The sequence below is a fragment of the Hoplias malabaricus genome, chromosome 15 (genome assembly GCF_029633855.1).
Source record: "Hoplias malabaricus isolate fHopMal1 chromosome 15, fHopMal1.hap1, whole genome shotgun sequence".
In the NCBI taxonomy this organism is placed as follows: domain Eukaryota; kingdom Metazoa; phylum Chordata; class Actinopteri; order Characiformes; family Erythrinidae; genus Hoplias; species Hoplias malabaricus.
Window position 1 is genome coordinate 34,954,286 of NC_089814.1, and position 14,302 is coordinate 34,968,587.

The following is a 14,302-nucleotide window of genomic DNA, read 5'->3' on the forward strand; positions in this document are numbered from 1 at the left end:
CTCTCAATCTTTAAATCTAGATTAAAAACCTACCTTTTCAAACAAGCTTTTGGTTAATCACTCACTTTCAGGTTACTCCTTCTCTATTGGTGTTCGGGCTGGTTTTTCATATTATCACTGTTCTGTATTAACCCTGTCATATCACCATAGCTACAGCATTCTTAGTTAGCTTTGTAGTAACCGCCAACATGCTGTCTGTCGCTGGGTTCTCTTGCCTGACCAGTGGAAGCTTTTTTCGCAGGACAAATTTGCCCGTTCTTTACCACGACCCTACTAACCTCTGTATTTTTATTTGTTCCCTTTGTCTGGTTTTCTTTCTCCTGTCTCTCTCTCATGCTTTGAGATGTCCTGCTGCTCTCCAGGTGTTGCCCTGATCCAGCCCATGTCCTGTACAAGATCCTGTCCTTGTCTCATCTACACTATCATGCTTGGCCATGCTGTTTTATCTCAGATTAACTCTGCACCTAATTTTAACTCACACAGAATCCCTGATCACCTCCTCCTTCATCAGACTCATACATCACTAATATCATCATCCTCACCATTTTCATTTCTGCTTCTCCATCATCACTAATATACTACATTTATATTACTATAACCCCTTCATCGGTCATTTCACTTTTACTTCTGTTCTCTGTTGTTTCTCCGGTGTCGACCCGAGGAGGATGGGTTCGCCGTATGAGTCTTGGTTCCTTCCAAGGTTTCTTCCTCGTGTGCTGAGGGAGTTTTTCCTTGCCACTGTTGCCCCTGGCTCGCTCATAGGAGGCTTGGACCCGGATCTCTGTAAAGCTGCTTTGTGACGACTTTTTGTTGTGAAAAGTGCTATATAAATAAAATTTGATTGATTGATTGAAGGTGTGAGTGTGTGCCTTGCGCCCAGTGAATCTGAGTTGGGTTCTGACCCACTGCGACCCTGAACTGGATAAGCTTTTACGAACAATGAATGAATTAATAATTTGTTCTAAATTTGTCATCCATCACTGAGTAATCTATTCAGTGCTGAACAGCTTTTTTACTTGATGCACTGTTGTACCAATACGACTGATTTGTGAGCAGAGGGGTGCAACCGTGTCCCTTTACATTCTGTGTGTGCCCCAGTACAACATGTAGTCTAGAAACTCCTCTGAGACCAGCATATGTGATATGACCCAGGAGAGGTTCGTAAATAAGCGTGAGCCAATGAAACTGACAGAAAGTGTCCAAAGAGGGCAGTGCAACCAGTGAGAAGACAGGGCCGTGGTAAAAAGCCGTAGAGCAGAGCGCTCGAGAGGGTCATGTTTTTGAAATAGACTTTTCAACACAATTTCCAAACCCCTCTCTGTCTCCATAACCAAGTACTGTAGTAAAGAGGAACACACTCCTGATTATTGGAGACGTGGGTGTCCAGAAACTTTTGGACGTAATTAATTATCGTGTTTTTTTTTTAACTCTCTGAATTGAAATAAAATGAGATTAGGAAAGCCGGTGTGCTTTGCTCATGCAGACTGGTTTTATTACAAAAAATTATTTAATACAAATAAATACAGACAGTAACAATTCTTATTTGCGTATGTGTGTATGTGTGTGTGTGTCCTTGTACACAATGCAGTACTCTGTCACCGTATACTCGCAGCTTATCATTCATTCTCTTCACAGAAACCTGGGTTTACAGCAGCGTCTGGAGCAGGAGTGGACGGTCTGCAGTTTTCCTCTGTTTCTTTGACTTTAGAAAATAAATACTGACCGAAACATTAGCAGTGAGCACAAACACACGATGCTTCTTTTATTTCTTTAGTTCACTTCAGCCACAGACTGGATTTCACAAGCTCAGCGAGAGAAAGGAATGCAAAACAAAGTAAAAGATGAGGTATAAAATAAATAATCTCTTATGGAAAAAAATGTACAATAAAGACCCAAGAGGTTCTGAAGTATATGAGCCTCCAGTTAGCCTGGAACCCAGTGATCAATCAATGCACGGACAGAGAGAGAGAGAGAGAGAGAGAGAGAGAGAGAGAGAGAGAGAGAGAGAGAGAGAGAGAGAGAGAGAGAGAGAGAGAGGACTATCCGCTTAAACACAAGTCTTCCACACTGTTCCCCTTCAGTTTCTGGAGCTCCTGGTGGTCCAGTAGTCGATACTGGAAGGTGACCCGATTCACAAACTTCCCGCTGGACACCATCCTCACCACTGTGTTGTCACAGCCGACTTTAAGCTGAGCTGAAAACGCAACCACACATTCAGAGTTTGAATATGTTTAATAGATTATCTGGAAATAATCAGAGAAATTCTCGACTAAATATTGGAAGACTATTGGAAACCTAGACCTTTTTGGGTTTGAACTGAATTGTAATCCAATCCCATGCTTTGTGAAGATGGAGCTGAAAAGCTGGGGCACTATTGTTACCACGTGGATCACATGGATTGTGACAGAATTTAGCATGGGTAACAATATGCTAAGCACTTAAATTACACATTTTCTAACTGTAAAAGCCAAACAGTTGTCATAAATTTAAAACAGGATGCAACTCTTATTTACACTTACATCAAAAAAAAAAGTTGTGTTAACATGAGCATTTCATTAGCTAACTTAGTTCATTCATTCATTCATTATCTGTAACCGCTTATCCAGTTCAGGGTCGTGGTGAGTCCAGAGCCTACCTGGAATCATTGGGCGCAAGGCGGGAATACACCCTGGAGGGGGCGCCAGTCCTTCACAGGGCAACACACACACACATTCACTCACACCTACAGACACTTTTGAGTCACCAATCCACCTACCAACTTGTGTTTTTGGACTGTGGGAGGAAACCGGAGCACCCGGAGGAAACCCACAAGAACACAGGGAAAACACACCACGCTCCTCACAGAGAGTCACCCGGAGCGGGAATCGAACCCACAACCTCCAGGTCCCTGGAGCTGTGTGACTGTGAGACTACCTGCTGCGCCAGCGTGCCGCCCCTTAGTTACTAAGTTACTTTAGGTAAATGTAAATGAGGCTTTTATGGTGGTTTTGCACTGCCTGGTACCTTCTCTGCTGGCTATACTGGACTCTACTTGACTCTACTTTCTGTTTGGTCCCTGGTTAGTTTTCCACTACCACAGCTCCCCCCCCCCGGAAATGTATTTGTTTCGTCTCAAAACCCTGTCTGTAACGAGACGTAACGGTTCCAGGACCTGGACCAAATTTGCGAAATGGAAAAGCAGGAAACATGAGTGGAGTCATGTAAAATAAGGTCCATGCAGTGGAAAGTGCCATTAGATTGGCTGCAACATAGTTAGCAGCAGATTTCTCAGGAGATTACACAAGTATTTTTGTATTAGATCTTGTCTCTAGGGAGAGATAGCCGGAACGACAAAGAAAAATAAAGGTAAGAGAGCAACAGAAAGAGCTTACCTGGTCCATTGAAGGAATAACAGAGGTCTGCCATTGGGAACATTTTGGAAGTGTCAACTCCATTTCCTCCCAAGAGCTCCACAAAGTCCCCTGCTCCTGCACAGCCAGCAACTGAGCGCTACACAGAAAAAAATCACAAAGACCTTCCTCAACAACAACAACAGCTGAGATTTAGTTGTAGTTTACACTTTGTACTTTCAAAATCCTTGAGGGATCTGAGCAGAAGTGGACACTGGAAATTCCACGTATCCCAAAAGCATCTGCATTGACCACGATCAAATTACTTGGATTGCTAACCAAGCTTATAAATCACCTCCAAATATGCTTCAAGTGATTGGATCACAAGATCACAAGAGGTCTCCAGGACAAACTGCAACACAGTCAAAATTCACCCTGTTACTACCATATTACTGATTACATATGTTATCTATGAACAGGGATTTCAAACTCCAGACATAGACTTGAAGATATTCTTGCTCTAAGTAAAGAGAATCAGACTCAGCAGTTAATGTCCAAGTTCAGATCGGGGGTTTCTGAGCAAACTCAGTACTAATCATACACTAGATGACTTTTTTCAGACTGAAAGACTCTCACATCTGAAGACAATCTCACAGAGATTTTACTCACAGATGATTTTACAAGGACTGAGAACTTGCAATAATTTTAAACAGATTTGATTTTATCAGAATGCTCACACTAAACGATCGAGCGCCGCAATTCTAGCAATACTTGTGATTTTACTGTCTCTGAAAATTTGTCTGCAACAGTGAAATTGCTTGAAAATCGTTTGGTGTAAGGGCAGCATAAAACTGCTTGTACACACCTTATCTATGACAAAGAGCTGGTGCAAATCTTCCTCCTGCAAAAGTCTGTTTCAGATCCTAACTCTTATCGGGGCATCTGGAATATTAGCATTACTCATTAGGATTAAAATTTGAACTAAACTCTCAGTGGATCTCCAGGAATTAGGTTGGCTTCTTGATCTCAAAAGTTACATCACTGATTGGGTAAAATGTGCAGAGATTCTTAATCCACCTGATTCAACTAATCAGCAAATTACCAAGCCCTACCTCAATTGAAGCAACTGTTGTATTGACAATTCTTTGGAACAAGAGTGATAGGAGTAAAGTGTGCCTGGGATTACAGCTAAAGGGGGCTGCAGTTGGTTCCTTTGGGTTTGAAGGAAAGACCTGAACATGAAACCAACTTTTACCCAGATGTGTGCTGATCTGATGCTCAGAACTGTTACGCACCTTCAGGTCATTATGGTGCCCAAGGCTGAGTTCGCCAATCTGGATCTCCACCGGGTAAATGATGGAGTAACTGCAGTTCCTGTGCTGTTGTGGAATAACCATACTGAACCTGCCCTCTGGAGTCTGGGAGATCACATTGCAAGCTGGAGAAAAGGAGAAGTAAATGGTGAGATCAGAACAGCAAGGTGGAAAGGGTAAATCCCTGTATAACACTCTCCTAATTTTCTTGCATTCCTTGACAGAAAGGACAAATTCCCACTAGAAAACCCCCACAAAAAGTATCCTGCATTTGTTTTCTGCTATTAAAATATAGATAAACCTATAAATCATGCAGAAAGTTGTATTGTTTTTCACCAAGCAGTGTCTGTCTATCTTGAGTTTCCCTCTTGTAAATGGAAATGTGTTGACTGTTTGAGTGTAATTTACAACAGACAATTGTTATCCCATTTCTGACACCAGTTGAAAACAGCATAAATCAGATTAGTCCTTATCACATTACTTTTGTCACGTGATCCCTCAAACCCTTACTCTTCTGATTACAGTTGAAAACAACACAAAGAACATGAAATGTCTTTTCGCGTAGTCTTATTTAAGATCTGTTCTACTCACGGAAGGGATTGAGGACTTTGCGGAACGTGATGGTGAAACTGCTCCCTGATTGGTGGAGTCTGAAGAAGACCATGGCAACATTCTGAGAAGAGCGTACGATTGGCTGAGTCTCGCCGCTATCGCAGTAGTCTGAGTAGCGCTCGTAAAGAGGAAGAGGATGGTCCTGCACGCTCGGAAACTTTTCGCCCTTCATCACCCAGCCGTCAAACACCTGGACAGAGGGTGAGAAAACATCACTTTGGTCACTTTAAACTCTGTTCATTTGCCTCCATTTAATTTAATTCAGTTCTGGACCATCAAATCGTTAGTGTAATTTGATTACACTCTAATTCAGATTATCCAAGCTGTTTTCCCAGGCTAATTATAATGCCCAGTTTAGTTTAGGGCATCTGGCAATGCAATATCCTTGCAAAGAACACCATAGCACCTAGTGGTCAGTGTTGGTTTTGAAGATTTAAAAAAGTATTTTCTAGAAGTATTAATGGCACCCTGGGAAATTACAGGAAATTCTTGGCTGTTAATCATATTGTGTGGGTGTTTTTTAAATCTGATACAGTGTTAATTATAAAGTTTATTGAAACATAATATTGCATTTATTGGTACTTATTATGGAAATCTGACTAATATTTGGATTTAACTAATAGTTTTAGCATATTAGCATCATCACAAATATGAGACAATTAAGTGTCATGGGTGAAATGCAAAATTACTTAGATAGCAGACTTCCTTAAATTCCTCTTTTGGCATTTTCAGCTCAGTTAAATCATGACCCAAGTTTGACATAGGTTATGGCATGTGTGATATGGGCCATCATTCCATCATTCAAGGCCAAATGTGGGCCAAAAAATATGGGGATGTGCCACATTTGGGCCACCCAGTCATTGTTATCTGGGGTATGCTCTGGACAATCCGAGTGTTAATTCACCAAACCCAGTGCCACCTATGGGCTACAGCATTGGTCTTTGTAGCATTGAGTTGGAGAGGCGTTGGTGACCCGAAACTAATTCTTCAACATCAGAATCTGACCATCAAATCCTGAGCAGAGACCTTCCAGCAAAACAAGTCAAAGAAGGCACGACATGGTTAATAAAGCAGAGACATGTTGTGAGGGCAATTGTGTGTCACTGAGGGAATAAGGTCATTCAAATGAAGGAAATCAGTTTAGATTGAACCTGTTAGAGCTGGATCAATTCTGCTAAAGTTCACTGGTTTAGATGATCAGAAATGACCACAAAAGTTGTCACAGCAGGGAGGCCCAGGCTCAGCAACGCAGCGCTCTGCTTTGTGTCTGAAATTAAGTTTCTTAATTGAATTAGTTTGATTTGATTAACCTGAGCTGATCTGATTTACCGTGACGTATCTCAGCAGCTGTGGTCACAGAGTACAGATGAACCCTGCTGGGAATATTCCTTGTTGTTTGGTCTGTGACTGTCTTTGTTTGAGATGGAAATCAAGCCACAGTTTCTTATATCCGCAGGAGACAAGTGATTCAGAGTGATTTCATATGAAGTGGTTTATTAATATTCTTTGCTGTGCTGGCAATCGCAGCGTCTACAATCCATTATTTACTGGTCAAAACAACTGTCTGTGTGTCTTCTTAACAAGGCATTATTGCTAATAATAAAGCAGCGTTCTTTATTTACTTTAGGGACTATTGTTCCTCACCACACTTTGCATGTACTCTTCCCATATGACTGGATTAAAGGTAATGAGCTTTAAGCCAAACCTGGTCTCAAAGAACTTCATAAAAATAGAGCTGTGACTAGGGTGTGTTACTGCCTCACACTCAATGATTCTATTTACTGAAGAAAATGAATGAATGAGTAGCTCTCTTTTGTGTGTCTATCTGAATGACAGATATGTCCTAAAGCCAAGGCTGCAGCTGAGGTAGGATGGATTCTGTTTCATACTGTACAATATGTTACAGTATCCAATATTATATTATTTCATAAATATTCTGTAAATGCTGCCTCTTAACCACTGTTGCAGTGGGTCTGGAGTCCACCGGAATCACTGGGCTCAAGACAGGAACACACTCCAGGCAGGGCTACAATATTTATTACAGGCTCCAGTTTGTCTAAAGCAATAGCCCATTTGTTGAGCTTCGCCAATTTGTTGTTGTTTGTGTGATGTTCACTTTGGGCTTAAACTCTGCGTCACTGACCCCCACGGACCTCAGAATCACATCTTAAACTGCTTAGTCTCTGATGATAACACACAGACACACACGCAAACAAGCGGCGGATTAAAAAGCATCTGAGGACAAAGGTAGTAGAGGGATTTCCCGGGGGAAGGCAATCGGAAACTTTTTTCCAGGTGGAGTCTGGTCTTTGTGGTGAACCAAGAACTGCTGTCTGATCTCAGTCTGATCTCAGCTAACACTGAAGTGACTGAGCCCTGACTGGCTAGTTTTGTACATAGCATTGGTGAATGGAACCAGATATTTGAAAAGTTTAGTGTCTCATTATATTAATGTTTAAAGATATAGTGCTCCATTTCTCCAGAGAACACAGTTCCCCCTGCTCCACAGCCTAGTTCTGGGGGCTCTAGCTGACACCAGGTATTGGTCGTGGTGAGATTAAGCTCATGTGCCGGTGCTCCAGAATGTCCCATTTCATTTCATATGGTTTTATAGAGATACTACACACTGTGTCCACAATATGAGCAGCTTAAAGCAGCTGACTTCACTCAGTATAAGGGGTGTCTCTAAACAAATGTTGGATATCTCATCAGAGAAATAATAACTGTGCAGCAGAGTGTGGTGGCACAAACCCTATCCGTGCACATGGCCTCACCTTTATGAAGTCCCCTCCTCTGCAGTTGATGTCGACAGAGTCGTACTCGATGCTGATGATGTCAGTGGGCTCGCCGATGAAGAAAACGGCGCAATTCAACTGCGGACGATCCGCCGTGAAGGTGAACTGACCCTCCACCGCGACCATGTCCAGACACCCTGGTCAAAACATAAATAAACAGGACGATAATAACTCAACAACTCAATTAAGATCCTGCGACAATCAATAAACGATGATGGTATCATCACTGTCCAGAACAAAAGACGCATCTCCAAAACGGTGCAGATTTTCAGGTCCATCTCTGGTGAAGTTCTGAAGTCCACATTTTGCCTCACTGTCAGAGAAACTGTCACTGTGGTGGTACCCTTTGGTTAGGGAACGTGATTGTACCGTATTCTATATTAATTGTAGGTTTAAGTTGTTAAGTAGTTGTAGTTGTGTTGATTTCATACGCCCCATTTCATCTCCAGGTTGTATATTACGTTCTTTTATTTTACACAGTTCTATAATGAAAGATTACAGATATCCCCCTCTCTTCTGGAGAAGAGAATGTAATCAATTTGTACGGAACACAACTGGACTTTAACACCACTGCTGTACCTTTAAAGGTACATTACACTCTTTGTACCTTTATTGACAATAACGTACCTCTACAGTACCTTTTTGTCTGACCATGTAAGAATGTCTAGAACTACAAATCCCATATGCCAAGGATTAAACTACATCCCCCTTTAGTCTGAACCCTTGTCCTACCTCCTACAGCACAAAGTGGTCAGAGCAAATTCTGCAACAGAAATTCAATTTCCCAAAATCCCACTTACGTAAAGGTCTCCGGTAAACATACTCCTCCGGCAACTCCCGCTTTAGTTCAGAATTCAGGAGTGAAAATAATCCTTCTGCGCTGATGTCGTTTTCCTGGAAGGCAACAGAGAATGAATGGAACTTCAGCTTGAGTTCGTTTTCAGTTCTGATTTGTGATTTGATATTTTTACTTAATTAAAAATGTGGGTTTTTTTTTGTTATGTTGAGTACCACTTTAAAATAAGACACTGTATAAACAGTCATTGGAGGGTTCATTGCAAATGAAGTGTTTTTTTTAAGAGTTGTTGAGTAAAGTCAAGGGTTCTGTGAGGAAAATTAACACTTAAAGAACAGACTGAATGAAATGAAATTCACAGAACAGAGGGAGAAATGGTCCGTGCAGTGGTTCTGTTTCTATATAAATGCAGATTTAATGAAGTCCTTTGAAATAAATATAGTCCTTTTCCTGAGGAAATGTTCAACATCCTAAACATATTTTTTCCCACGGCTTTTTCTCAGTTAAAATGTTTTATTTTTTTATTGTTGTTTTTTTTATTTGTAGAAGATTTTAGAAATGTTTGGGATGAAATTAAAGTACAGCCTGCATCACTCCAAAATGCTCTTGTTGTAGTGTGGCATATTCTTGTAATGTCTACCTTTTTATTTTACAAATAAATAATAAATGAAATGATAATAAACATGGGATGCAAAGTGGTGTAGTGGTTTAAATGCCCTTTAGACAGAAGCTGTAGTTTAACACTAGGGGTCTGCGCTCCTGACCCTGGGAGTCCACACACATAGAGCTAACGTTTTGGCACCTGAGTCAAATGATATGTTGCAATATTTAAAAAATAACAATAAAAGCAAAGAGTCAGCACAAGCATGTTATGAATAAATATTAAATATTAAATATAGCCTGTGCAAAATTTGTGGAGGTTATGCATGTTATGTTTCCCCCAATACGTTATATTCAGTAAACAAATACAAATATATTTAAAAATAAATAAGAAATGAACAGAACTTTAGCAGTAACAAAATTAGCAAATGACCTGTTTAATCTTGCACTAAAAGAAAACAACTTTACAAGATTTTAGAATACACAAAATACCATAAAGTGTGTGTGTGTGTGTGTTTGTGTGTCCCAAGTGATCACCACCCCCCCCTCCTCACCTGTGTGTCTATGTATCTCGTGCGCCCGCGCATCGCCGTTACGCTGAGCAGTAGAAAGCATAGGAGCGCGCGCGCCATCTCCTCCAGGTGTGTGTGTTTGTGTGTGTGTATGCGTGTGTGTGTGTGTAAAAGTGTAGTTCAGCAGCACGAGAAAAAAGACCCCGAGTACCGGGAGAAGAGCGGTTTTTATACTCAAACACACACACACGCACACACACACACACACACTCACACACACACACCAAGTTCTCAAGACCACCCCCTCACGGGAGAGTAGAAGGAGGAGGAGGTGGAGGAGCACGCGCGCACGAAACAAACAAATAAATAAATGAACAAATAATAAATAAATAAATAACGTGGAAGTCCTCGTAAACATCAATGAATGTGGCGTGGGCGTTATGGGCGGGGCCTCGGGCTGTGGCCAATCACAGTGAACCAAGAACCTTTTTAATGTTTCTTAATAAGAACCATAGGCCCGTACTGAGATTGTGACGTCATATGAGACTCAGGACTGGGGGCTGAAATGTGAATGGAGGGAAAAATGCAAAAAATGCATTAGTTGTAATAATAATAATAATAATAATTGTAATTCCAAAGTCAAATATTTTCTCGCTCTTTTGTCATTTTATGGTAGCTGTTGTGTCATATTAAAAATGACAATTATCATTTTATTCTACAAAACAATTACTAAAAATACAGTAGTGTACTGAGCCCCTAAGGTGACATGGTGGGTTTATTTGGCAAGTCGTGGCCACTATATAGTATTTTGAGGCCACAAAATAATATATTGAGGTCACGAAATAGTATTTTTGGGCCACGAAATAATATATTGAGGCCAAAAAATATTATTTTGAGGCCACTAAATAATATATTAGGGCCACAAAATAATATATTGAAACCACAAGATAGTATTTTGAGGTCACAAAATAATATATTGAGCCCACAAGATAGTACTTTGAGGCCACAAAATAATACATTGAGGCCATGAAATAGTATTTTGATGCCAGGAAATAATATATTGAGACCACAAGATAGTATTTTGAGGCCACAAAATAGTATTTTGAGGCCACAAAATAATATATTGAGGCCACAAAATAGGAAATTGTGGCCATGAAATGACAGCGCACCCTGACAAAACTTGTACAAACCTACATTGTCTTCCACCATAGCTGCTATTTGATTCTCCTCCATACATCTCTTCTGGAGAAAGTTCTCTAATTTGCACTGCTTCCCCATGTCGTCCATGAACCTCAAGGGAATGTGTATTAACGTTAACCAACTGCAATCCGGTGTTAGACTTAATCTCAAAGGTTAGATGTGTGGTTGTTCAGCTGCTGTGCCAATCAAACTTGTGTACGTTGCAAATGCAGGTCCCTTGGTCCAAGATTCAAAATACTATTTCCTGGCCTCAAAATACTATCTTGTGGCCTCAATATATTATTTCGTGACCTCAATATATTATTCTGTGTCCTCAAAATACTATATAGTGGCCATGACTTGGAGAATTTATTAATCACTGTATTCGTTATGAGCTCCATCAGGAAAAAGTGCTACAGAAGCATGTGATAGATTTGTTTTGTTATTAGGGATAATATTGTATACAAAATTACAGGAGAGTTTTGGTTTAGACGATTTAAAGATGGGGATTTCAGTGTTAGGCATCGTGAATGTATCATACTAATTCTTAATTTTTAGTTTATTTTTGGTTGAATAAAATGACAATTGTGATTTTTAACACTACACAACAGTTACCATTAAATGACAAAAAAGCAGGAGAATATTTCAATTTTAATTACAATTACACCTTACACAGAACTCTTTAAGTCCAGGACCACGGACAGCAGCATCGACTTGGATTGCTGCTGTTTGTGGAAATTTTAGTGGAAGTTCAGCAGGAAAGGGCAGGAAAGGACAGACAGATTTCTGGTTTAACATGAAATCACAGTTTTAATACGAGAACAAATATAGTGACATTGATATGAAATATTCTCCAGTTTTTTGGGGAAATTCTCTACCAATTTGAGCAGTCACACACCTATCGAATATGAAAACAGCTGCATTCTCTTGTCAGTCCTGTAGGGGGCCATAGTACCTCTTAAAGAGAGACATCAAAACACCACGACACAAGAGAGAAACATGTTTAATCCCAAATCAGTCCATACTCACTATGTAGTGCATTACGCAAGTCATGAGATGACTGAATCTAGATCTTAACAGTGTATTATCTATGTGGGAATATGAAATTTAGCACTGTCTGTGTAATGTTGTTTACGACTGATGTAGTTCACTAGCGAGGGTGTGAGGAGTTGTGAACAGTGTAATATAATCTGCCTTTCAGGACAAATCTTTTAATGAGAGGAAACAGGGAATAAACTGAGGGTCACAGCACACTCTGCTCTGGGATAACCAAAGTAAACGACTGCAGTGTTCATTTGTGTGTGTATGTGTGTGTGTGTGTGTGTGTGTGTGTGAGTGTGTGTTTGTGTTTGTGTGTGTGTGTGTGTAGAGTGACACTGCGTTTGAGTACCGTCCATCAGATCTTGGTGGATGAGTCCGTGCTGCATGTGATTTGGGCTGGTGCAGGTTAATAGCTCTCATTGATTTTAATGTGCACTGTTGTCGTGTCTCTATTGAACTGAAGTGGGTTTGACGCTGACGTTTGCTTTTCTCACTCAACCGTTACTCCATTATTACAGAGTCAATATTTAACGTCTCAGTCAATCACTGCCCACCAAGTGTGTGTGTGTGTGCTTGAAATATATGAGCATATGTGTGAGCTAGAAGCATGAGAATACATCATGCGGCACACGTCTGTCTGTGTGTGTGTGCACTCTCAGAGTAAAAGGTACCGTACCGGTTCATTATTGTCACTAAAGGTACAAACAGTGTAAATGTACCTTTAAAGGTACAACGGTGGTGTTAAAATCCAGTTGTGTTCCCTAAACTTCATAAAATTCTCTTCTCCAGAGGGAGAGGGTGTTATCTGTAATCTTTGGGGGCTGGGTTCCAGCATCACTGTGTCTGAATTCAGCCCCAGAGCCAGATATATACGGATAGAGTCAAGGCAGAGTCGTGGTTTATCTACTGTTTACAGCGCAGTCAGCTCAGACTGAGATATGATACACATGTGGAAATGCTGCAGAGTTCTGTGTGATGCTGAGCTCATGAACAGCAGAGTAAAGCAGCCAACGCCCCTCAAATGGTGCTGACCACTCCCCCAGATAACACAGATTCCTTATTCCTTATTTCCATTTATTTACTCTGTAAATTACCCATCCAGCTCCACAGCGCCATAACACTTTATTTGAGGCTCCGGGTTCTTTCTGGAGCTTCTTTATCTCGACTCCATCACGGTTCCTGCTGAAGAACTGTTAAAAAAAAACACTTCATTTGCAATGAACCCTCCAATGACAGTTTATACAGTGTCTTATTTTAAAGTGGTACTCAACATAACAAAAAAAAACCACATTTTTAATTAAGTAAAAATATCAAATCACAAATCAGAACTGAAAACGAACTCAAGCTGAACTGTTCTTTGGGAATTTAATGGTTCAATGTTGGTGGAAAAGGGCTACCAAAGTGTTAGCTTTGAGTCAGATAAAAACAAAGGTGATCTCTGCTCTAGCTGGAGGTTTAACACATGGAGAGTTTGTTCTGGTCGTCTGCATTGCGTGGTGTAGAGTGACGACTCACTCTTGACAATCTGGACTCTGCAAGGTTTACACATCACAGTTTAGTCCTTACTCATCTTGCTTGGAACCATGAGAGAGCAGGAACTAAAAAAGAACCCGGATCCAGGACCAGGACCAAATCTACCTGATGGAAAACCATAAAAACGTCAGAGTAGAGCCGAGCCAAGTAGAGACCATGCAGTGGAAAAGCATAAATGGTGGACATAAACAGCCAAGAGGGGTCAGCATTATAGAGGAGTGACAAGTAGAGGCTACCAGGGGAGAGTAAGGGCCTGTAGAGGCCTGTAGACATGTTCCTGAATATTAAATTCAAATGAAAACAAACATATGTCCTTCCCAGAGTTCTCTGGCCATCCTCCGCCAAAGGTGAGTGGAAAGGTCAGCTGTCTCCTCAAATCTCCCTAAAGCAGGATGTGACATCTGTTTACCTGAGGGAACACCTCACTGTCACATTGCATAAGAAGACAACCTTCTGAGAACCATCCCAGACTGTAGAGAAGGTCAAACATCTCCCAGATATCTCCCAAAACCTTCAGAGGAAATCAGAGGTCTTTAGGATGATGACATAAGCAGTGGAATAAGAGCAGAGGTCTTTAAAAAGCTTTTTTGTG

At 40.8% G+C, this 14,302-nt stretch overlaps 1 protein-coding gene across 1 annotated transcript; it reads right to left on the bottom strand.

Annotated features, from left to right (window-relative positions):
• Positions 1-1,490: 1,490 nt before the first annotated feature.
• Positions 1,491-10,140, bottom strand: crhbp (corticotropin releasing hormone binding protein). Its single transcript, XM_066646253.1, has 7 exons — positions 10,000-10,140; positions 8,850-8,943; positions 8,029-8,186; positions 5,234-5,444; positions 4,625-4,767; positions 3,372-3,489; positions 1,491-2,194 (listed from the first exon to the last, which is right to left on the bottom strand). Exons 1-7 carry the CDS (start codon positions 10,075-10,077, stop codon positions 2,040-2,042), a joined length of 957 nt encoding a protein of 318 aa, XP_066502350.1. The 5' UTR covers positions 10,078-10,140; the 3' UTR covers positions 1,491-2,039.
• Positions 10,141-14,302: the final 4,162 nt, after the last annotated feature.